Source organism: Zosterops lateralis (genome assembly GCF_965231275.1).
Source record: "Zosterops lateralis genome assembly, chromosome: 25".
NCBI lineage: Eukaryota > Metazoa > Chordata > Aves > Passeriformes > Zosteropidae > Zosterops > Zosterops lateralis.
In genome coordinates, this window is record NC_139785.1 from 2,936,657 (window position 1) to 2,959,367 (window position 22,711).

The 22,711-nt window shown below is 49.1% G+C and overlaps 1 protein-coding gene across 2 annotated transcripts in view; it reads left to right on the plus strand.

Moving 5' to 3' along the window:
* Positions 1-22,499, plus strand: part of GRIK4 (glutamate ionotropic receptor kainate type subunit 4) — a 209,504-nt gene extending 187,005 nt beyond the window's left edge. The window contains exons 13-20 of one of the 2 annotated variants that reach the window (XR_014591761.1): positions 1,925-2,038; positions 9,804-9,913; positions 12,128-12,301; positions 12,595-12,760; positions 14,739-14,915; positions 16,472-16,600; positions 19,146-19,264; positions 20,759-20,855. Coding sequence is in view for 1 of the 2 variants with exons in the window: in XM_083877997.1 (XP_083734123.1) it covers positions 1,925-2,038; positions 9,804-9,913; positions 12,128-12,301; positions 12,595-12,760; positions 14,739-14,964; positions 16,472-16,600; positions 19,146-19,264; positions 20,759-21,124 (1,404 nt within the window). In the remaining variant the exon portion in view is untranslated. Of the gene's footprint in view, positions 1-1,924; positions 2,039-9,803; positions 9,914-12,127; positions 12,302-12,594; positions 12,761-14,738; positions 14,965-16,471; positions 16,601-19,145; positions 19,265-20,758 lie in introns of both variants that reach the window. The other variant, XM_083877997.1, reaches the window with a different exon arrangement.
* The last annotated feature ends 212 nt before the right edge of the window (positions 22,500-22,711 follow it).

Here is a 22,711-nt window from a genome sequence, read left to right on the forward strand (position 1 = left end):
TTTTTACCCTCTGCTTTAGTCTGTGACTTTGCTGGTGGAATTGTGTTTAGTCTGGAGAACTGGGAGAAGAATCCCATTGTCAGACTCAGCTGTATCTTCACCAGGGGCTTTCCCAGGGACAGTGGCACCTACAAACCCTTTTAAGTAGAGACAAGAGAGGTTTAGGAAGCTTTAGGCTTTCCTCCCAGATAAAATTCTCCACATGCCGCGTTCCAGAGATGAGCTGATCCCGTTTTTAGTAATCTGCTGATGTTTACACAAAGCTCAAGTGCTCGCACACCACGTTGGGATTATTGGTGTATTTTTAAAAAGCCTGTGGGTAAATGTCTGCCTATGCAGGAATTCTCCTCAGCTCATCATTCATTCCAGCCTGAACCTCTTAGGAATCTGTAAGAGCTGCTTGGAGACAAGTGCAAAACCTCCAGTGAGCGTGTCCATGTTCCCTGCACAGCCTGGGAAGTGTCACCTTGTCACCTTCTCTGTGACCCCCTCCTGGGCTCGTGGGTCACTGGGGCTGTTTTACACCACAATGACACAGACTCTGAGATTCAGGAGGCTGAAAATGATTCTTTTATTTCTGGGCTGTGTCTCCCTTTTATCCCATTTCACACAGACCAATTGGATTGGTGACACAAAGACAAACCTCTTCACTCCCATTGGTCAGAGCAGAGGGACAGCAAGGAGAAGTCCCTCCTGGGGAAAGGAATGAATAACAAAGGTACAGCTACAAAAACATTTCTCCTGTTTACAGAAAATTCCCTGGGAAAAGAAACCTCCATCCGGCCTGGTGGTGCCTTGGCATCTGCACAGACCTTGTCAAATTTAGGGACAAAAAGTGCAAACAGCTTCTCTTTCTCCCCCATCTTCTCCTTTTCCACATGCATAATCATCTTCCTACAAAAGCAGAGAAACAAATGGATAAGGGAGTGGAGGTTTCATTTTTACAGAACGCAATTACAGACATTAAAAGAGCTAAAGTAATAAAAATAACATTTAAAATTCAAATCCCTTATCTATATTACAAGGGTATTAACATGAGAAGAAGTTATTTTTATTTTTTTTTTTTCTCTCCCCATAATCTCATTTGCTTTGCAAGTCAATCTGCAAACTTTAATGCCAGTCCTCTGAATTTTATTTTTTTTTTTTTTTATTTTTATTTGGAGACTGATCTGCAGTTCTGGGTTTGGCAGGTTTGTGAACTCCCTGGCTCAGGGGTGAGGCTGCTGCTTTGTCACTTACCTGTGGTGCTTGTGTTTGTACCAGAAGGGACAGCTGAGTTCAACAGGGAAGGGGGAGGTTTTCTATTTTTTGTTTTCTATTTTTAATGTATTTTCTGTAGATTAATATAATATTTATTGGTTTATGGCTCCAGGTTTTAATGCATTAAATGAATAAAAATGGCAATCAGGCTGTGAGCACTCGGGGGAAGGAGCTGGTGCAGCCTGAAAGGGAAGGAAAAATGAGGAAGGGGAAGGAAAAATGGGAAGAGGGAAGGAAAAATAAGGGAAGGGAAGGAAAAATGGGGAAAGGGAAGGGAAAATGGGGAAAGGGATGGAAAGAGGGGGAAAGGGAAGGAAAAATGGAGAAAGGGGAGGAAAAATGGGGAAAGGGATGGAAAAATGGGGAGAAATGGAAGGAAAAACGGAGAAAGGGAAGGAAAGGTGTGGAAGGGGAAGGAAAAAATGAGGAAAAGAAGGGGAAACTGTGGAGAATGCTCCAGAGCACAGGGTGGACTAAACTTTGGGGTCAGTTTGAGCAGGACTTGTGTGAAACCCACCCAAGCAAAGGGCTGTGGGGACCAGGGGATGCAAACCTCCTGTCCCAGGAAGGAGGGACACTCCCCTGCAGGAGCAGCTGTGCTGTGTGACCCCAGGTTTGGTGCTTTCCTGGGATTCTGACCTTTTCCACAATCCCTCCTCCCCAGAAAGCTGACCTGGCCGTGGCGGGGCTGACCATCACCGCGGAGCGCGAGAAGGTGATTGATTTCTCCAAGCCCTTCATGACTCTGGGAATCAGCATCCTCTACCGAGTTCACATGGTAAGAGCCCGGTTTTAGAGCCCTTTATGTCCCTCCATTATTTGCATGCAAACCTGCCCTGTTAGAGGAGAATAATGAATGGATCATAAAAATATTTTGGTTTCCTATTTAAACGCAAATGTGCTCGACCTTTATTTCCTTATTTCCTTCTTTTCTCTCTGCTGTGTGTCAGGATGGGTGAACTCCATTCCTGTTCAACCCTCCAGCCCTTGGGCTTTGTTCCCCACTCCCCCCAGGGCACTTGGTGGGTCTTTTGGAATGGTGGGGGGCTGCCGGATGGTTTTTAGAGTGGCTTTAAGGTCACTGGGTGAGGTGTTGAGGACAGGCTTGGCTGGAGGGGGGCAGCAGAATGACACAATTGCAGGAACTTGGCTCGGAGTCACCATCCAGCTGGATTTAGTGGGAGGCTGAGCCAGGATATCTGAGGTTGGGGCCATTCCTGATCTCAGTTTTGCTCTCCTGCTGCTTTCTCCCACCTGAGAATCACCAGGAAAGAATCCTGAGTTATTTTCTGTGCTCTGTCACCTCCTGGGAGTGCTCTGCAGGCAGATCAGCCCCTCTGCTTTCCTGACGCCAGGGGAAATGTCCCTCCTGAGTGCCAGGCTGAGCTCCCAGCCCTGCCTGGCCTCTGCCTCTCTGCTCCCAGCCCCCCTCATTTATTCACCCCGAACAGCAGCAGCCCCTGCAGCCCAAGGAGAGCTCCTGAAGCTCAGGGGGTGCTCTCAGCACAGCTGTAGAGTCACAGGATCCTGGAATGGTTTGGGTTGAAAGGACCTCAGAGTTCATCCCATTCCCCCTCCTGCCATGGCAGGGACACCTTCCCTATCCCAGGTTGCTCCAAGCCCTGTCCAGCCTGGCCTTGGACATTTCCAGGAGTGGGACAATTTTTTTTTTTCTGTGTCAAAACATCTGGGAATGTTCCCAAGAGATTCATGTGTACAAGACTGTACATGGTGTTTTTTATTAAATTCCCAAAAATCCTCTTCTATTTGCATCCTCCATTGTTTTACCTTCTCCCTGAAGCTCAGGAGGGGCCAGACTTCCCCCAGTTCCTCCCAAATTCTCAGTGCCACAGGGGGGAAGCTCCTTTTGCAGCCTCATCCTCCCCAAATGTGCATTTTGGAAACGTGCTCTGCACGGGTGTGGAGTGTGATGTGAGTGACAGTGCCTTGGTTTCTGTCAGCCCAACAATAGCAGCCAAAAGGAAAAAAAAAAAATAACACCAAAAAAACCCATTCAAGCTGCCTCTCCCAGCCCCCTCCCCACCCGGGAGGTTGTTAAGGATGCAGCGTTGGGGATGAACAGAAACAAATTCACGCCTCTATCTCTGTGCTGAGTGGCTCCTGCCAAGAGCAAACAAGTAATTAAAATCTAGTTAAAATTCTGCTTCCTCTGGTACGTGAAGAATTTAGGATCGATGATTGAGCTGATCACTAAAAAAAAAAATAAAGAGGAGTTGAGTTTTCCCAGCTCCTGGAAGCTGAATGGAATTATCCCTTCCCCACCACTGGTGGGTTTTCACATCAGCTGCTGCCTTGTGGAGCCAGGACCTTTCTCTGCCAATGATTAAAATCAGATTTGGTGATTAAATACTGTTATGTTCGTAAGGAATTCTTCCCTGTGAGGATGGGAAGGCCCTGGAATAGATTTCCCAGAGGAGCTGTGGCTGCCCCATCCCTGGAAGCATCCAAGGCCAGGTTGGATGGAGCTCTGAGCAACCTGGGACAGTGACAATTGCCCCTGCCCGTGAAAAAAGGGTTGGAACAAGTTGATCTTTAAGGTCCCTTCCAACCCAAACCATTCTGTGCATGTCCTGCCTCAGCTTTGCACCACAGTCTTCAGCAATTCATTCCCTGAGCAGCAGAGGGAAAGGCAGGGGTGCTGTGCAGGCTTTGCACAGGGAATGTCCATCAGAGGCATTTGCTGCTGCCTGGGGGAGCTCTGCAGGGCTGTCTGACACTTCTCTTCAGGGCAGGGAGCTTCTGCTGCCACCAGGGCACAGCCCAGCCTGCCCTTGAGGCACCCACCAAATGGAGCAGGATCCAAAATTCCAGGCTCCAGATGGGTTTGGGGAGTATCCCCCTGCAGTCAGCACAGCTTCAGCTGCTCCATGAGGGGTTTGGATCTGCCCAGGGAGCCAGGCAGGGGTGCAAAGGTGGGGTGACCCCACGGGGAGCCCCAGCTGGCTGCACTGGGGCCGTGGGGAGTGCTGGAGGGGCACCCAGGGCTCATGGCCCCCCCAGGACAGGGGGGATTCCCCACAGAGAGGCTCAGAGCCCCCCCTTCCCTCTCCAACCCTCCCTCCAAACCTTCCCTGCTCAGCTCGAGGAGGGTGCCTGCCTGAGAGCTGTGTGGCAGTTTAACTCCTCAGGCTGGTAAATATTTGCTCAAGCAGACAGTTCTGGTTTTTCTTTAAGGATGTGGCTTGCAGAGCAGCCCCACAGCCTTCTTCTCCCCACCCCAAAAACCACCTCTGCAATGTCAAAAATTGCAGCTGACGTCTGTTAATCACAGCTCAGATGAGATGGAGCCTAATAAATAACCACAAATGAGCCTCTTCCTCACTGAGGAGTTGTCTCCCCACCCTGGGCTCCTCCGAAACGCGATGACATTTTATTTTAATTTCCATGTAGCTCCAGTGGCAAGTGATTTCTCGCCCCTTTCTCCTCCCCACGCCGCCAACCCAGGCAGCACCGAGCCTGTGCCTCTTATCACACATAACCAAATATGGCAGCTTTAACCAGGCCTGTCATTTTTCTCAATTTCACTGCTTGTGATACAATCAAGGCTGGATTTCTGACACAGGAGCTCTAACAGGCTTCCTGAACTTGCTGAGAGAAAAGGCTTTGGTTGGTTTTCTTTGGTGCCCAATTCTGCCCAGCCAGGGGGATGTGGGGATGGCAGGAGGTGGGTGAGGAGCCCTGAGCAGCCCCTGGGTTTGGCAGGGGGCTGGAATCCCTCCTTCTGCATGGAGGGATAAATCAGGATTATGCATGGGAACGAGGGACTAAAGATGGTTCTGGCTCCTCAGCCCTGAAATCAGGACTTTGCCTTCAAAATGAGGAGATGGAGGTTGGGAGAGTGCACAGCAAGTGAGCTGAGGCTTGAAGTGTTTCGACTTGATTGCTGCAGAGGACACAAAATGGAAATAATGGGTGGAAAAGCTCCTTCATTCCAGCCAGAGGAGCCTTGAGAGGAGCTGAGAGGAGCCAGAAAGGATCCCTCCCCACCAGAGCAGGGTGGGAGCAACTGCTGGACCACGGAATGGGTTTGCTGGTTATGAACCAAATTAGGCTCAAGATTCAGAGCAGCCTGTGCAGGGCTTTTATTGACCCCAGAGGAAAAGGAGGGATCTGGAACTGCCCCTGGATCAGATGTGGTTATCCTGGGATATGCCCTGGTTGGGTGCCCTGCAGTTGTACTGAGCACACATCAACATTTCTGCCTCTCCAGGCTGAGTTTTCTTGCTTTCCTTCTGACTTCCAGAGGCAGAAGAGAGTTCTCTGCCCTCCTTTTTTAGAGAAAACACTTGCGAGAAATGGGGCTGACTGGGGTCCCTCCAGACTCTTGTGTGCAGGGCAGGGAGTGCTGAAAACAACAAATCCAGGGCTGTCCCCTCCTTCCCAAACATCCCCCTTGTCCAAACTCTTCAGTCACCAGAACCTTCCCAGAAAACTGCTGCCCACTGTCTGGAAAAATGAAGATTTCCAAGAACAACTTAGGAGGAGGGTAAATTAATCTCTCCCGCTTCTATCAGAGGATTTGCAGGAGGCCTTCATCAATTATTGGACATTTTGAACATATCTATTCCAGGAAAAATAGCTCTTCCAATTAACAAAGCTCTATTGGGACTGTCTAAAAATATCTGACAGACTCCAGATATTGTCATTCCCATCTTCAAAACAGACAGATAAGAGAGAGTTTGTGCCCTCCGTGGGAACAGAATATCTTTATTCTTACCCACAACTGTGAATGAAAAGAATATGTCCCGGCAGCCTGGAAATGACTGGAGCTGAAAAGAACCAGAACTACTACAACTGTAAAGTCACAGGAGAGATTCATTGCCAAGCTGGAGACTTAAAGCTTCCAACGCAATTTCCTTAATGAGAGTAATTTATTGACAAACTGCCCCAGAAATATAAAGAAGACATCAAGGCCTTAATTGCAGAAAGGAACTTTGTCACGGGAGCGTCTCGCAGGGGGAGGCTCAGCCAAGGCTCTGCCAGGCCTGTGAGTTCCCTGCCAGCTCTGGGGTGCCAGGGAGGATCATTCCTGCCCTGCCTGGGGCGAGGAGCTCCAGGAGCTCCAGCTGGCTCAGCAGCCTGTGCCCTTCACACCCTGCTGGTGCCTCATTTCATCCCTAAGTGTGCAAACACCTGGAGGAATGAGGAGTTATTGAGCCACTTCAGCTCCTGAGTGTTGCTTTCATCTTTTTCAGCCTTCTGATGTTTGCATTTTTGTAGTGGAGTTTCTTATGGATTGTCATAAAAACAAAGTGATAGAATGTAAACTGTTCTTAGTGTTTATCACTCCTCTCTTGAGAAGAGACAATTGATGGACTTCTGGTTTGACCAGGGTAGTGGAAAAGGTGACAACCTCATCCTCCAATCCCTGGTCATTGTCCAAAATCTATATAAATCAAAGTCAAAAAATAAACTGCTCTCTTTTTTTCACCCTGACTGCTAACTGCTTGAGTGTCCTTCATTTTGTGTCCTCTAACAACACCTGAGGAAGAAGGGAACTATTGGTATGATTCAGGATGGACGAGTAAGGATACCAGAATTCTGATTTCTTTGGAGGACATTACAGCAGCAGTTTATTGAGAGACAGACTCTTTTATACAGTGTTTCAGTACAATCAATATGATTGGTCATTTAGAGAAACACTTCTCGACCATTTTCTTACGAGTAAACAACAAGTTAGAAAAACACCAGGTATCAGTAGGATGGGATCTACAAGGATTGGTTTGGGTTCCTCCTTATGATTTCCCAGGCCAGACTGAGAGAATTCTGGCCTTGGCTTTCCCACAGGCTTCAAGCCACTGCCTGGAGCCTGAGAATCCATGTTCGGACCACTGTCAGTTCTCACAGGAACCAGGGTTTGAGGGGCATCCCGGAGAGACATGAAGGGTTTGGGGATGACACCCTCTGGGAGTGCCATCCTTTGGGAGTGCCAATTGGGAAAGGACACAAGGAATGTGGTCCTGCCCACTTTTTGTATCTCACCTGTTTATAGGAGTTAACCTGGATCAGAAGACATTGCCTTAAAGAGAGACTCCGGAATTAAACCCAGAAGAACCTGAGCTTTTCCTTGGGAACTGACTCAGTCTGAGAATGGATGCTGAACCACTGGTCCTCACCTCATCCATTTGCTAAAAGCCTTAACAAGCCAGATTCTCTAAAAATGCTCATCCCAGAATGGTTTGGCTTTGAAGGGACCTCAAAGACCCTTTAGTTCCAACCCTTCCCACCACGAGCAGGGACAGTGGAGATCCCAAAATCTTTTCCTGAAGGATGCAGGGACAGGTTGTTGTGGTGTGCTGGGTTTTTCCTTCGTGCAGGGTTTGCTGGGGAAGGTTCCTGACACGTTACAGGTTCCCAGATGGTGACTGGAGCTGAGGATTTCACAGGCTCCTGGATATTTTTAGCAGAGGAAGATTTTTGTGCAACAACTGTTGCCTTTTCTAGCAACAACTCCGAGTCTCCAGGAGGACTGCTGAGACCTTGTGAAATTCGGGTTTTGCATAACATTCAGTAGTAAAACAGCGAGGTTTGGATGGAAATGGAATTTAAAATGCTGGTCTAAGTCTGGGGAAGGCAAAAAAAAAACCAAAAAAAAAATCTTTGCAAAGCTCTGACTCGTGGGAAGCTTCCCAGTTCCAGGTGCTTGGGGAAGCTGTGGAGCTGTTTTAGGGATGCCAGGACTGGATTTGTGGTTTGGGACAGAAAATACAGGATTCTGTGAGCTATGGGATCACCTCCCTTATCCCTGTGCTGACTTGGATGTGCTTGAGCTGCTCTCCCCTTTCAGAGGAGCTGCATCCACAGAGCTGATGGCGGCATCCACTTAAAATGGGAGGTTGTTTGGCTTTTGAGAAACTTCTCCAAAAAAAAAAAAAAAAAAAAAAAAAAAAAAAAAAAAAAAAAAAATTAATCTCCCCCTTTGCACAAATTTCGTGACGTTTGACAATTTGCTGGCGGTGGCAGCATCCTTGTGAAAGTTTAAAATGCTCTGGGAGAAGATCAACCTGCTTTTTCTAGCAGTGAAGCCTCATTTTTTTTTTCAAGGAAAGGTGGTTTGCTGAGGGAAAAAAAAACCCAGGAAAATCTGACGCATCCTGGAGGTAAAAATATCCTGTACCTTGAGATAAAAGTAATAATTTTATTGGGGTTTTTGTGAAAGAAGAAACATTTCAAAGCCAGAGAGAGAAAAGTTTCGAAAACATCTCTTCTTTTTTTCTTTCCTTTTGCTTCACAAATATATTTCCCACCCTGTGAGCTCAGGTGGAGCCTTTTCTGCCCAGTTAAGTGTGGGGTGGACAAGGATGGGGGACCCCCCTCAGGGTGAGGGTGCAGCAAACCTTGTCAGGGAGGGGGCAGAATGCTGTGATTACCTCCTTTTTATCTCAATTCACCTCTTTTTTTGGCTGGAGGAACAAAAATGGGCAGAAAAACAGATTTAGGAGATGAATCTGGTGGGGAGATGCTGCAGGACTCTGTCATTTGTTGGGTCCCTTGTTTGCCTTGGAAGGCTGTTCCAAAGCCTGCTTTATGCCCTTTCTCCCATTTATTCCTCTTTCTCCCATTTATCTTCCTTCTCCTTTTTATTCCTATTTCTCTCATTTATTTCCCTTCTCCCTTTTTTATCCTATTTGCCCTATTTCACCCCTTTCTCACATTTATCCTCCTCCTCCTGTTTATCCCCCTTCCCCTTTTTATCCTCCTTCTCCCATTTAACCCTCTTCTACTGTTTATCCCTTTTCTCCCATTTATCCTCTTTGCCCTGTTTTGTCCCTTCTCCCATGTATTCCTCTTTCTCCCATTTATCCCCATTCTCCTTTTTATTCCTAGTTCTCACATTTATTTCCCTTCTCCTGTTTTTATCCTTTTTGCCCCGTTTATCCCCTTTCCCCCACTTAGTCCCTTTCTCCAATGTATCCCCTTTTCTCCCATCCCTTCCCTTTCTCCCATGTATCCCCCTTCCACTGTTTATTTCTATTTCTCCCATTTATTTCCCTCTCTCCCATTTAGCCCCTTTGCCCCATTTCTCCCCTTTCTCCCATCCCTTCCCTTTCTCCCATTTATCCTCCTTCTACTGTTTATTTCTATTTCTCCCGTTTATTTCCCTTCTCCTGTTTTTATCCTCTTTGCCCCATTTCTCCCCTTTCTCTCATTTAATGCCTTTCTCCCATGTATCTCCTTTTCTCCCACTTGTTCCCTTTCTCCCCGTACCCCTCTTCTACTGTTTATTTCTATTTCTACCAGTTATTTCCCTTCTCCTGTTTTTATCCTATTTGCCCCATTTCTCCCGTTTCTTTCCCTTTCTTCCATTTATTTCCCTTTCTCCCATTCCTCCCCTTTTCCCCATTACTCCCCCTTTCTCCCATTTTTGACCTCTTTGCCCCATTTCTCCCCCATTTCTCCCCTTTCTCCCATTTCTCCATTTCCCAGCCGCGGTGCCCCCAGGGCAGGCGCGTTCCCTTGAACCCTTTTCACCTCTCCAAACCCAACCACCTGTAACTCCTCCTTTTCTTTTCCATCCCCAGGGCCGCCGACCCGGCTACTTCTCCTTCCTGGATCCCTTTTCTCCGGGCGTCTGGCTCTTCATGCTGCTCGCCTACCTGGCCGTCAGCTGTGTCCTGTTCCTGGTGGCTCGGTAATGTCGCGGTGCCACCTAGTGTCCCTGGCAGGCCCGCGGAGAGGGGACACCAGGGGGACACGGGGACATGCTCTGCCCCACCCCAGGTCTTGCCAGGTTGGCAAGAAGTGTCCCAACCCTGAGCCAGCTGGGGACTGAGCTTTGTCACCGTGTCCCCGAGCTGGGGTGGCCGTCATGCCCTGGTTCATGCCCAGAGCTGGGTGGGAGAAGGTTCTGGAGAAGGTTTTGGTGCTGTTTAAAGGTTTTTTTACCCCTTGTCCCAGGGAGGGTGGAGGCTGTTATGGACCTGCAAATCTCTTCTGAGGTCACAGATTCCACGAGGGATGTCCAGCTCCCCTGGCCCAGTTTGTGGAGGAAAGGAAAGTTCATGGGTATCTCTGGGCAGCTGATGTGCAGAGCCTCGCTTGACGCCTCTCAGCTCCTTTCCCCTATGACTAATTTAAATCAGCCCTAAAATACTTCATAGAGTGCTCTCCTGCAGCATGGCCCCATCGAGGCTGGTTCAGGGTGTGTTTGGCCACAGTGGTGCCCAGAGCTGGGTGAGGGAAGGTTCTGGAGAAGGTTTTGGTGCTGTTTAAAGGGTTTTTTACCCCTTGTCCCAGTGAGGGTGGAGGCTGTTAGGGACCTGCAAATCCACTCTGAGGTGTCAACATGAATTCCATGAGTGATGTGCGACTCCCTTGGTCCTGTGCAACCCAGTTTGTGGAGGAGAGGAAAATTCATTAATATCTCTGGGCAGCTGATGTGCAGAGCCTCGCTTGGCACCTCTCAGCTCCTTTCCCCTATGACTAATTTAAATCAGCCCTAACACACCTCTCTGAGTGCTCTCCTGCAGCACGGCCCCATCGAGGCTGGTCTGGGCCCCAGTGCTGCCCTCCCTGCCCTCCCACCATCCCTGTGGAGGGGCTGTGGCAGGCAGAGTGGAGCTGTGTCCTGCCCTGTGTGCCAGAGGCTGCTCAGGCCTCGATGGCTCTTTTGGGAGCCCCTTGCTGCCCAATTCTCATTACACAAATTGGAGCTGTGCTGTCACTGGCTCCCTCAGCGTGGCTGGAGTTGTCATCCTGACAGGCCTTTAATGGGTTCTTCCAATGCTGTTACAGCCTCAGAAACGCAGGTCTGGAGGAGCCATTGAATTATGCAGAGCTGATGCCTCTTTAGCCCCTTCCTCATGTTTTAAATATGTCCTCCAAAAAGGTGCCTTTTACCCAGCTCCTCACTGGAGAGGGAGCTTTGGCTGCTGCTCCCTGCCTTGCTCTGCAGGAAGGAGCTTTTGACCCTGTGAGTTGCAGATTCTCCCAAAGCACTGGGGTTTGCTGCCAGTGCTTGATCCACCATGGAAAGTCTGCAGGACATAACCTCCTCTTCCTCCTCCTCTTTCCTCCTCCTCCCTGGCACCACAGTGAGAGAGGAGCTGCAGGGATGAAAATAACCCCCACATTTTGGCTAAACGTGATGTGAGCTGGCACAGCCCTGCAGCTGTTCTGGCAAAAGCCCCAAAATGACCCTCCCAGGCCCCAGTGTTCTTAGCTAGAGCAAGATGATGAAGTGCAGCACATGAATTAGCAGACTTTCTTAGCAACCAGGGAACTGGGGACTGGAAAGAGCAAAAGAGAAGAGAGAGAGGTGCAGTGACAGCAGTGACAGGCTGTCAGATATTTCCCATTCCCACCTCTGTCTTGTCCCTGAAGGATGGGATGCTTTGAAACACCAGCACTCAGCTTCCAACTCCACCTCAGACCTTCTGAGAGCAACCCTTTGCACCAACGGAGTTTTTTTCTTGATGGTTTAATGCAATCAGGGCTCACACGCTTCGCTTTTGAACTTCCCATCAGTGCTCGTGCTCCGGCAGGGAGCACAGCCAAAGATGTTTGATTTCTACTCCCCATCAAGTCCCTGCGTATCTGGAGCTCCTGCTGTGGTGTGAATCTGCACACAGGGCTGCAGGATGCACGCAGAGCTGCCCAGAGCAGAGCCTCTCCAAGTTTTTTTGCAAATCTTTACAAGAAAGCCTCTGGCTCTTGAGTCTTAGAGCAAACGATTCACACAGCTCTGAGCCCTGGGCATCAACTGACAGCAAAGCATTTCCTCCTCAGAAAACTCTGCCTCCAGGAGAGCTGCAGCTTCACAGCTTTTCTCTCTTTTTTTGTCGTTTTTAAAGTGTCCCATTTCCCAGCGCATTCCCTGAGCTCCCCTCGTTTCTTGTCCTTTCAGGCTGACTCCATACGAGTGGTACAGCCCCCACCCCTGCTCCCAAGGTCGATGCAACCTCCTGGTGAACCAGTACTCCCTGGGGAACTCGCTGTGGTTCCCGGTGGGGGGGTTCATGCAGCAGGGCTCCACCATCGCCCCCCAGGCTCTGTCCACACGCTGCGTCAGCGGAGTCTGGTAAGGAGGGCAGCCCTTCCCTTCAGGAAGGGTCCTCTGGGCAGAAGTGGATGTGGAGGAGGAATTTCTTCATGGGAAGGGTTGTGGGACATTTGGTGGGCTGCCCAGGGAGGTGGTGGAGGTGTTCAAGGATGACTGGATGTGGCACTCGCTTGTCTGGGTGACAAAGTGGGGATTGATGCTTTTGGAGGGATTTTGCAGCCTCAGCGATTGTGGGATTCTGAGAGGCAAAGATTGAGGGATGGAGAGCAGATTCCCTGAGGGAAACCACACCTTCTCCTCCCTCTCCCTAGGTGGGCCTTCACCTTGATCATCATCTCCTCCTACACGGCCAACCTGGCCGCGTTCCTGACCGTGCAGCGCATGGACGTGCCCATCGAGTCCGTGGATGACCTCGCTGACCAGACCACCATCGAGTACGGCACCATCCACGGCGGCTCCAGCATGACCTTCTTCCAAGTAAACCCCATTCCTTGGCTGCCTGGGGGTGCAGGGGGAGCACAGGGTCACATTTGGGTGTCCCCTCAACCTACTGTACCCTTGTCCTTCCATTGCTGGCATGGAGGAAACCTCTGGAGATATCCCAGCACAGGGTGGAGATGATGGGATGAGTGGTGGGACTGGCATGGTGGAGCACACAAAAGGGAATTTGACCAGCAAGTCAAATTTTCATAGGTTTCCACATGGTTTTAGCCTTTATTTGAGAGTCTTTCAGGTGGGATAAGCAAAGAAACGTTTGCATAGCCCAGGCAGACTCACAGAAGTCAAAAGTGCTGGAGCCTGTGTGAGGTCAGTGGCACTGAAATAAGACAAGTGCATGCAAAGTTATGTAGGCCATTTAGCCCAATTTAATTTTTATCTTCCCTGCTCTGCTCAGAAGGGAAATAAATGAGTGACTCTTTTCTGCAGCGCTCTGAACGCACAAAGAACTGCTTGAGGATTTTTTATTTATTTATTACTTGTTGAAACTCCAAAAGGAGAGAAAGCTTGTTCTCACTCTTTCCCCCCGCTCTGAGCCTGAACTGAATTTGGAAGGCTGGGAAATCTCTGGGGTCAGCTTGAGCTTTTCAGCCCAACTTTATTCTCTTCAGGGGTATGGAAAAAAGCTACTTTTAAGCCAAACTTTACATCTCAAATGAGCTGAGCAGAGCCTAAGTGAGTGAGGTGCTTGTATATGAGGGGCTCACTTGAGGAAAGCTTTCATGTTTAGACCCCTGACTGTGTACTGAAAATACTGAGGAAATCAGAGAGAAAATTAGGAAAAAAGGGGTTTGTCCCATTTGTGGTGCTTTAAGCTGTGTTGGGATCCATTTGCCTCTGGTGCAAGGATGGGGAGGTTAAAGTAGGGATGGATGACTCCTCCATCTCCCCTCCCTCCCTGGGTGCATGAAGGAGTGTTTGTCCCCTCCTGAGGCACCTTGTCCTGGCAGCTTTTCTGCTGACACTGACACACAGTTTAAGGTTTAAAAATGCAGTGAATTGGGACTGAACTCCCCCCTGCTCATCTGTCTCCTGCCCAAGTGGCTGCACCCAGAGGACAGGGCTGGACAGATGAGGACAGGAACTGGGTCAGCAGCAGATTCCCCGAGGCTCTCCAGCGTCGCTCGCCAGCCACAGAAAACAAGCCCTTGACAGTGTGAAAATCCTTGTGTAGAGCAGGGGGTGTTTATATTCAGTCCTGGTGCGAGCAGGTTTCACTCTCTGCTCAGCACAGGCAAGAGAGATTAATCATTCTCAGCTTTCTTTTCAGTGGACCAAGGTGGTTCAGCCACCGCCAAACTCTGAGGATTTGGGGCTGGCTGAGCTTTAGTTTATTGTAATCAATGACAAAAAAAAAAACAACAAACCAGTTCTTTTCAACAAGCACTTTAACTTGCCTCACAGGGAGATGAACCAAATCTGGATAATTTCTTTTAAAAAATTTGTGAGCTACAATCTCCAGAGAGGAATAAAACTTGTGAGCAACAATCCCCAGCCCTCAGTGCCCTCCTCAGGGTGCTGGAGTCTGGCTCTGACCCTGAAGAACTGTTGGGACAATGTTTGAGGGATGGTCAGTACGGTGTGAGCTCTACAGGGAGCACCCAGAGGTTTCAATCAACCAAGCAGGAGCTGTTTCTTCGGGCTTTTTTTGTGTGTTTTTGATACATGGTCACTGAAATTATCATTATTTTCTAGAATTGAATTTACACAAAGAGTTTGGCCAGACCCCATTGGAATTGGGGCGTTTCATGCCCAGCTTTTCCAACAAACTCCCAACATATTTGAGATAAACAAAAATGAGGCATCAAAATCCTTTCTGAATCCGAAATCCGATTCGATTCCTCTCTCCACCACGGCCTTCCTGCAGTGGCACCTGACTTGGGGGGGTTTGATTTTCAGCCTCTAATCGACCCTCAGATCTCCTCCCTGAGCTGTGGCCACCTTTTCCTCCCCGCAGAACTCCCGCTACCAGACGTACCAGCGGATGTGGAATTACATGTACTCCAAGCAGCCCAGCGTCTTCGTGAAGAGCACGGAGGAAGGGATCGCGCGCGTGCTGAACTCCAACTACGCCTTCCTGCTGGAGTCCACCATGAACGAGTATTATCGGCAGCGCAATTGCAACCTCACGCAGGTCGGGGGCCTTCTGGACACCAAGGGCTACGGGATTGGCATGCCCGTCGGTAGGCAGTGAAGAACAATTCTAGTCCTTCTCGGCTGTCGGCAGAGGACCGGAGCGTTCCAAAGGCTGCGCCGGCTCTAAAAAGCCAACGTTGCATCTCACAGCTCTGCCCAGGGTCCTTTTGATTTCTTGCCATGGTCAGAGCCAGATGTGTGAGACCCTGCTCTGGTCCAGAGCCAGATGTGTGAGACCCTGCTCTGGTCCAGAGCCAGATGTGCAAAACCCTGCTCTGGTCCAGAGCCAGATGTGCAAAACTCTGCTCTGGTCCAGAGCCATGTGAGACGCGACCGCGGCTCTTTCGATAATTCGTGTGAAAGATGTCTCAAAATTGCTGCTTGTTTTCTGCTCTTTGCTGTTTCCTTCCCCAAACCAGTGTTTGTGCATCGTTTTGTGCTGCTCCTTGTTTTAATCCCAGAAGTGATGTCAAAGTAATGCTGTGGCAACTCTTGGTAGTTTTTAGCAGGAATGTCTTAACAGCTGGTGGTTCTTGAAACTGCAGGCCAGAGAGTTGGGCATTTCAGGGGCTCATCATCAGGTTTAACAAATACAGGGGTTTTGTCTTTCAAATGGATGAGCTCACAGGAGAACATCACCACTAAATAAGGGTTTAGTCATTGTTATTCCAAACGAGCTGATCTTTTGGACAGCCTGGCTGCTTTGTCCTGACCTTTCAGCCCTGGCATTTAGCAACACAAAGTTGAGGTGGATTACATAAGGCCCCGTCACACAAACAGCCACTCTAGTTTAGGGAACATGGGTAAGCTTGTAAAGTCACAGCAACCTGATCAAAGTGAGTACAAATCCCTACCTTCAGGGCTGAATTTGTTCTGACATTGTCTTGTTAAACAGTGAAACCGTAGCAGATAAGAGGAGCAGAAAGCTGCTGGCTGGGACAATAGTGCAGAGTTACTTGGAGAAGCTCAGTCTTTCCCATGGCCTTTCCTCAGGATCTCTGGTGGCAGACAAGGATTTCTTGTACCAGACAAGGATCTCTGGTGGCAGACAAGGATCTCTGGTAGCAGACACTGAGACTGCAGCAGAGCTCCATGCCCAGCACAGCCCTGAGCTCCTCCAACATGGACATTTTGGCTTCCATGATCCTTGGGCTCCTTCCAGCTCAGGATTTCTATTCTGTGGCCAATTTGAAGGACAGAGCATTAGAACAAGGTTGAATTGGAGATGACCATAGAGGGACCTCCATGGTCTGCAGGAGCAGGATACTGAACTGCTCATTCAAAAGCCAAAGCTTGTCCCCTTGTCATGGACCTGCTCCAGTGGCCTGTGTGGCTCCTGGTGGCCAGGTAAAGTCACCTTCTGCAAGTGACACAAACCAGGTGACATTCCCAGCAGGGTGGCCGCAGCTTTCCATGGCCTGCATGGACTGAGAGTCCCTCCACGGCCCCCAGAGAGGAGCTGTGGGCACGCTGGGGTGGGGCGAGTGGTGAGGATGATGATGATGATGCTGGGGAGGAAGGCGGGGCCCTACCACGTCCCTCTCGGCGTTGCAGGCTCCGTGTTCCGCGACGAGTTCGACCTGGCCATCCTCCAGCTGCAGGAGAACAACCGCCTGGAAATCCTCAAGCGCAAGTGGTGGGAAGGAGGGAAGTGCCCCAAAGAGGAGGATCACAGAGCCAAAGGTAAGCCCTGCACACCCGAGGAACCAGGCACAGAAATATCCTGGCCAGAGGTGCCAGGATGAACAGCCAGCTGCACGCCTGCCAGGTTTTCTGCCTGGCAATCACTTTTTCCCCTTCTCCTGACCTGAGATTCCTTCCCTTCTCAATTCAAGGAGAAAGCCAAACAGCTCCGCTCTGCCTCACGCTGTGTGTTTTTGCCTGGGGCAAAGATAGCAGGAACAACCAAATGACAAATATTGGAGGCATATGGAGGGTAAATTAGCTTCTAATGAATGTCTGGGAAAATGGATGGCTGAAGGGATCAGACCAAAATCCTGGGTTCCTTGAAGGGAGATGGATCCCCACCACAGGCCCGCTGGTTAATGGCTCCAAGTGAAAGCGTCTTTTCAACAGCCAGGGGAAGGGACACAAGGACTTTATTAGTACATTTGTAAACTGAGGAGCAAATTCTTTTGGGTAATGCTATGCAAATTGCCATAAAAGCCACCACATTAGGCTGATGTCCCAGCGTGAGAGCAGTTGCCAGCTTAACACAGTTGCTGCATTTTTCAGTTTTGGCAGCTGCCCTGTCCTCAGCAAGTGTTTTCTGCGAGGCCAGCAAGCCCCCCAGTTAAAAGCACAGCCTTGTGACCTCTGTGAGAGCAGAGAAAAGAGCCAGGCCAGGTGTGGGGAAGCTCTTTTGGGGTTTTGACCTTGCAGCAGGTGTAGGTGTGTGTGTGTCTGTGCAGTTCCTGCCGGGACCCCGCGGGGCTGGGAGGTGATGCTCACTTTTGGGCAGTGCTGCTCTACAGACAAGCCCAGCTATTTATCTCCAGGCTGAAGGTGCAAGACATCGGGTTATTGCTATTAAAGGAGTGACTTTTGAAGGTGGAAGGGTTTTTTTTCTCCATGGACTGTGTCAAAAGCAACTCTAAGGTGGAATCTAGGCTGGATGGTGCTTTGAGGCTGGAGGAAGCTGGGCTGTTTCTGGCACAGCACAATCTGTAACTCTGGAAAAGTTTTTCTGCGGGTTTGTTCCCTATGCCGTGGCTCACTTGCTCAGTTTGGGAGATGAGGAAGGCTGCAGTTGTATGGAGAAAGGAAATACTTCTCAGTGAGCTTGGGTGTCTGAGGTGGCACCCAGACAGAATGATAGGAGAGAGGTACAAACCCTACATCTGACTGATGTGGAGAGAAGTCCAAACCCTAAATTCACACCTGTGAGCTGCTGGGGGCAGTGGATGGCCTTTACCTTTGGGTCTGAATTGTGATTCCAGGCTGGTTTTCCTGTCTTGCCATTGCTGTGGAAGCACCTCTGTAAAAGCCTCTGATTTACAGACTCCCTGTGTTGTTCTGGGGGTGGTGCCAAAAGAATGACGGAGGAGGAGGCAGAAATGTGACCTGCTAAGTTTGAGAACAAAACAGGTCAGCGATTTACAAGGATTTTGGTGAGGTTTTATGTCTAAAAAGCCACGCCGAGATCAAGTCAATAAATCATCAATTCTTACACTTTGATTTAATGCTACGGGAGGGAGAGGAAGATTTTTATGGATGTTCTTGTTGAGTAATGGCCTTGCACAGCCAACCCAGGGCAGAGCACATGGTTTTTAGTGATCAATCCAATCAGGGACCCAAACCAAACACAGGAGAGAGGAACTGTGGTCCCTCATATCCCCGGACATGCAAACATTGAGGTCGGCTCATCTCACAGGCAGATGGGGGCACAGTTTTGGGGACCAGGGCTGTGGTGGCAAGGGAAGTGATGGCCTCAGCACATGGATAGCTCAGGTTTTTAAGGGATGGATTTTCCTTCAGCTGGTGAACTTTCTGGAACGCAGGCTGGGTAGATCATCCCATAGGAAGCGAGTAGTCTGAGGGAGGTGGGATGAGTCGTCCATGGAAGGGGCTGTTTCCTCCTCATGGCCCAGGGGTGCTGGGCAGAGACACCCAACCCACAACCAGGGACCCCTGGGTGGCAGGGACCCCATTTTGTCACCCTGTAGTGTGACACAGCATCCTGCTCCTGTTCAGATCCTCTCCCTTCCCACTGCAGTCCAAGCAGTCGGAATTATTTTCCTGCAGCACTTTGTGATGCAATCAAAGCAGCTTTTCCTGCTGCCAGCTCCCTTTAAAGCCCTTCCCTGTCTCCTTTATCTCTGCTCCTTTAACAACCTTGCTCCTCTTCCTTTCCGAGTTCAAAGCCACTGGAGCTGGGTGAATAATTTGCAGGGATTAATGTGCCCCATTGATCCAGCATTTTCCCCCTCCTCTTTTTGGTTTGTCCACAAATTGCTTTGTGCTTCCCTCAGACATCCTGGCTGTTTATCTGCAAAATCATCACTTCTGAGCAGGCATCTTCGATCCTGCAGTTATTGCAAGTCACTCACTTGGGCCATCTGAGTCATGCAGGAGCTATTAATAGGCCACTGCTGGCTCGGTGGTTTTGGTGCCTGGCTGGACGTCCACAATGCCAACAAAACAGCAAAACCTGGGGGGTTCTGTGCGGTGATACTTGAGATTTATGATGTGCCTGCCTCTCCAGAGTGCCTCTCCTGCTTTATTCTAGGCTTGGGAATGGAGAACATTGGTGGAATCTTCGTGGTGCTCATCTGTGGCTTAATCGTAGCAATTTTTATGGCAATGCTGGAATTTTTGTGGAGCCTTCGACACTCTGAACAGTCGGAGGTAGGACTGGGAGTGCCCTGAGGGGACAGGGCGTGTTTATTGCTGTCTGTGGGGTGTCCTAAAGCAAGTCATTGAGGAGCAATCCCAGCCAGGACACCGCAAACACAGGAACAGGCTTGTCCTTTGGGAAGAGCCTTAAATCCGTGAGCTCCTCGTGCACTCCTGCTCAGAGCAGGGCTGATGCTCCAAGGGCTTTCAAAGGTATCAAAGATGTGTACAGCATCCAGGGGCCTTTCCTGGAGATGGGATTTGGATCTTGTGCTGGTCTGGGGGTGAAGAACACAGCAGGGTCTCTGATGAGAGGCACAGGTGGGTTAAATCAAGTGTAGGTGTCTCAGTATTGATGTTAAAAACCAGCAGCACTAAATCCATAAAAATTTGGTGTCAGAATCATATAACGGAATCTTAAAATGGCCTGGGTTGGAAGGGACCTTAAAGCTCATCCAGTGCCACCCCTGCCATGGTCAGGGACACCTCCCACTATCCCAGGTCACCCAAACCCTCATCACCCCAGGACCCAGAGCCCCTGAGGGACTCAGAGCTTGCTCAGGTGAGCAGGACTATTGAAATTCTCACTGAGCCAGATGTTTTTTAGCTCCACGAGGGTTCAATACACTCTGAGGATATCCAGCAGCCTCCCAGAAATGGCTTAAAATAACTTGGGAGATGGGCATGTGTCCTGAAAAAGCAAAAGGTTTTAATTAAAGAAGAAAATAATAGAAAACAAAAGAACAAAAAGCCGTGCACAGTGTAGGGACAGGCCCCACACACCTGCTACAACACCCTGAAAATGTGCTGAGAAGCCTCGTGCTCTTCCTTAAGTATTGAATGATTTAGGTGAAGTTTTTGACCAACAGCCCAATAGAAAATAGCTACATTTCTGAGGAAACGTATCATAATTAATAGAAATAATGCCAACCAATTAATTAACAATATAATAAATTATATAATAATAACAAAATAATTACATTCGTAATATCAATTAAATAATTAAATAAGTAATATAATTAATTAATATCAATAATATAATATAAAAATAATATATCGCATATATAACTATATATAGTATATCACATATATAATAATATATATAGCATATAGTATATAAAATAATATATAGTATATAATAATATATAGTATATAGTATATAATAATATATAGTATATAGTATATATACTATTCTATATAATAATATATAGTATATAATATATATAATACTATATATAGTATATATAGTATAAATAATTAATATCAATACACAAAATTTAATAGTAATAATATGAATGTAGATTTCTGAGGAAATGTAAAATAAAGACCTATCAGTGTTTTTGTCTTGCCACTGACCCCAATCACAGGAGGGCATAGAAATTTCTGCCATATTTCCCTTAAAACTCCTGGGGTGCAACCAAAACCCTTGTTTTTTATATAGAAAACATCTCCTTGGTTTTGAGGAGAACACAACCCAACACAGCCCCCTCTCCGCTCTCCCCGCAGGTGTCGGTGTGCCAGGAGATGGTGACGGAGCTGCGGAACATCATCCTGTGCAGGGACAGTTTCCACCCGCGGCGGCGGCGGGCAGCGCTGGTGCGGACTGGCCTCGCTGCGCCCCAGGAGCGCCGGGCCCGCAGCACCACCGCGCTCAGCAACGGCAAACTGTGCAGCGGGGGCGAGCCAGAGCCCCTGGCGCAAAGACTGGCCCAAGAGGCGGCCCTGGTGGCCCGGGGCTGTACCCACATCCGAGTGTGCCCCGAGTGCCGCCGCTTCCAGGGGCTGCGGGCGCGGCCCAGCGCGGGGTCACCGGCGCGCAGCGAGGAGAGCCTCGAGTGGGACAAGGCCACCAACAGCAGCGAGCCCGAGTAACGCCGGGGATGGGGGGTTCACCGTCGGGGTGTTCCGTTTTACAGAACACGGACTTGTACAATGTCAACTCGTTTTTAAATCGATAGCAGTTATCCCGGCTTCTCCGGAGCGACGCGCACCGTGGGGATGGACGCGGGGGATGCGGGGTCGGGGTCCGCTCCCGAGGTCCTGGGGCTGGTGGGTGGCCACAGGTGGTCCCTGGGAAGGAGGGATGTGGTGGGTGGCTGGTGTAGCAGATATTGCCCACCCAAGGGTGGGTTCTTGGAGCTTCTCCCCCCTCCAAGGTCAGGAGAAAGGACACTGGCGCTGCCTCTCCATCACTTACCGGGGGATGTTGTCCAAGGGCAGGGTGGGGCTTTTTATTTGCCGTGGCTGTGGGAAGGGAGCAGTCATTATTTTGAGTTTTGTTCTTTTTTTGTTGTTTGTTTAATTTGGGTATATCAGGACCAGTCTCCAAAGCACCAGGTGCTGAACTCTTCTTCCTTTTCAAAGGGCGGCAGGTGGGTTGAAGGGGGAAGGGGAGGATGGGATGGGACACGCTCCCTGTGAGAAGCAGCATTTGCTGGAAGTCCATCTGAAGAGTTGTTAAAATTACATATATAGAGAAATATATCTATACATAGATATATATACACACATATATATTAAAATGCCAAAAAAGCAGCCAACGAACATGGTGAACTCAAAGAGGCCTTGAAACACCTGGAATTTCAGGGGTTCTGTGTCTTTTGTTTCATTCTGGGGTTATCTTTTGCTTTTTTTTTTTTTCCTTTTTATTCTTGGGATGGGGTGGGGGGAGCCTTTTGAGTGGGGAGCACTGGGGGAGGCTGCCCATCCCCACCAGCCAAGGGAGGAGGTGTTGGGACCCCCAGAGTGTCCCTGAAGTGACTCTGAGCTCTGCCCCAGGCTCCAGAGCTCCCCAAATCCCACGGAGCACCCTCGACTTCCAGGGTGAATCCCAGCCACAAAACATTTGAGAAAATCATATAGCCCGGGGTCTCGTGTAAGGAAAATAGTGACTTCCCTAGAAACTGCAGCAGCTCACCCTCTGCTTGGTACAGATGTGGGGTTTACACTGGCAAATTTAATTTTCTGATTGAAAAAACAAATTCTATGCAATTTCTGGTCGTAAAAGGAAAGAGATGACAATGGAGAGGGGGCAGGGGAGATAAAGCCTTGAGTGAAGGTACATCCTGTTCTTGAATTGTTTTCTTTTCTTTTTGTCTTGAATGTACGGAAATAAAAGATGTCCTTGTATAATCATGCTTTTTTTTTTTTCCTCTTTCCTCCCCTGTTCAGAGTCAGGAAAGTTGGGACACAGTTTGAGGCCTCTCTGCTCAGGGAAAAACCCAGAAACTTGACAGGCAAGAGGTGCTTTGGCTGTTGCAGGTGTCTCCTGCCCAGGAGTGTCCACACCCCTGGTGATGCTTATACCTGTAGCTGAATGGAAAACAGGAATTAAAAAGCAAAGGTCAATTAAAAAAAAAACCCCCAAACATCTGGTGATGAGGGAGGAGAGAACTGGCAGCAGGGTGAGCAGGGATGCAGATCCATCTTTCCCATAGCTGGTGGTTGGAACTCAGCTGG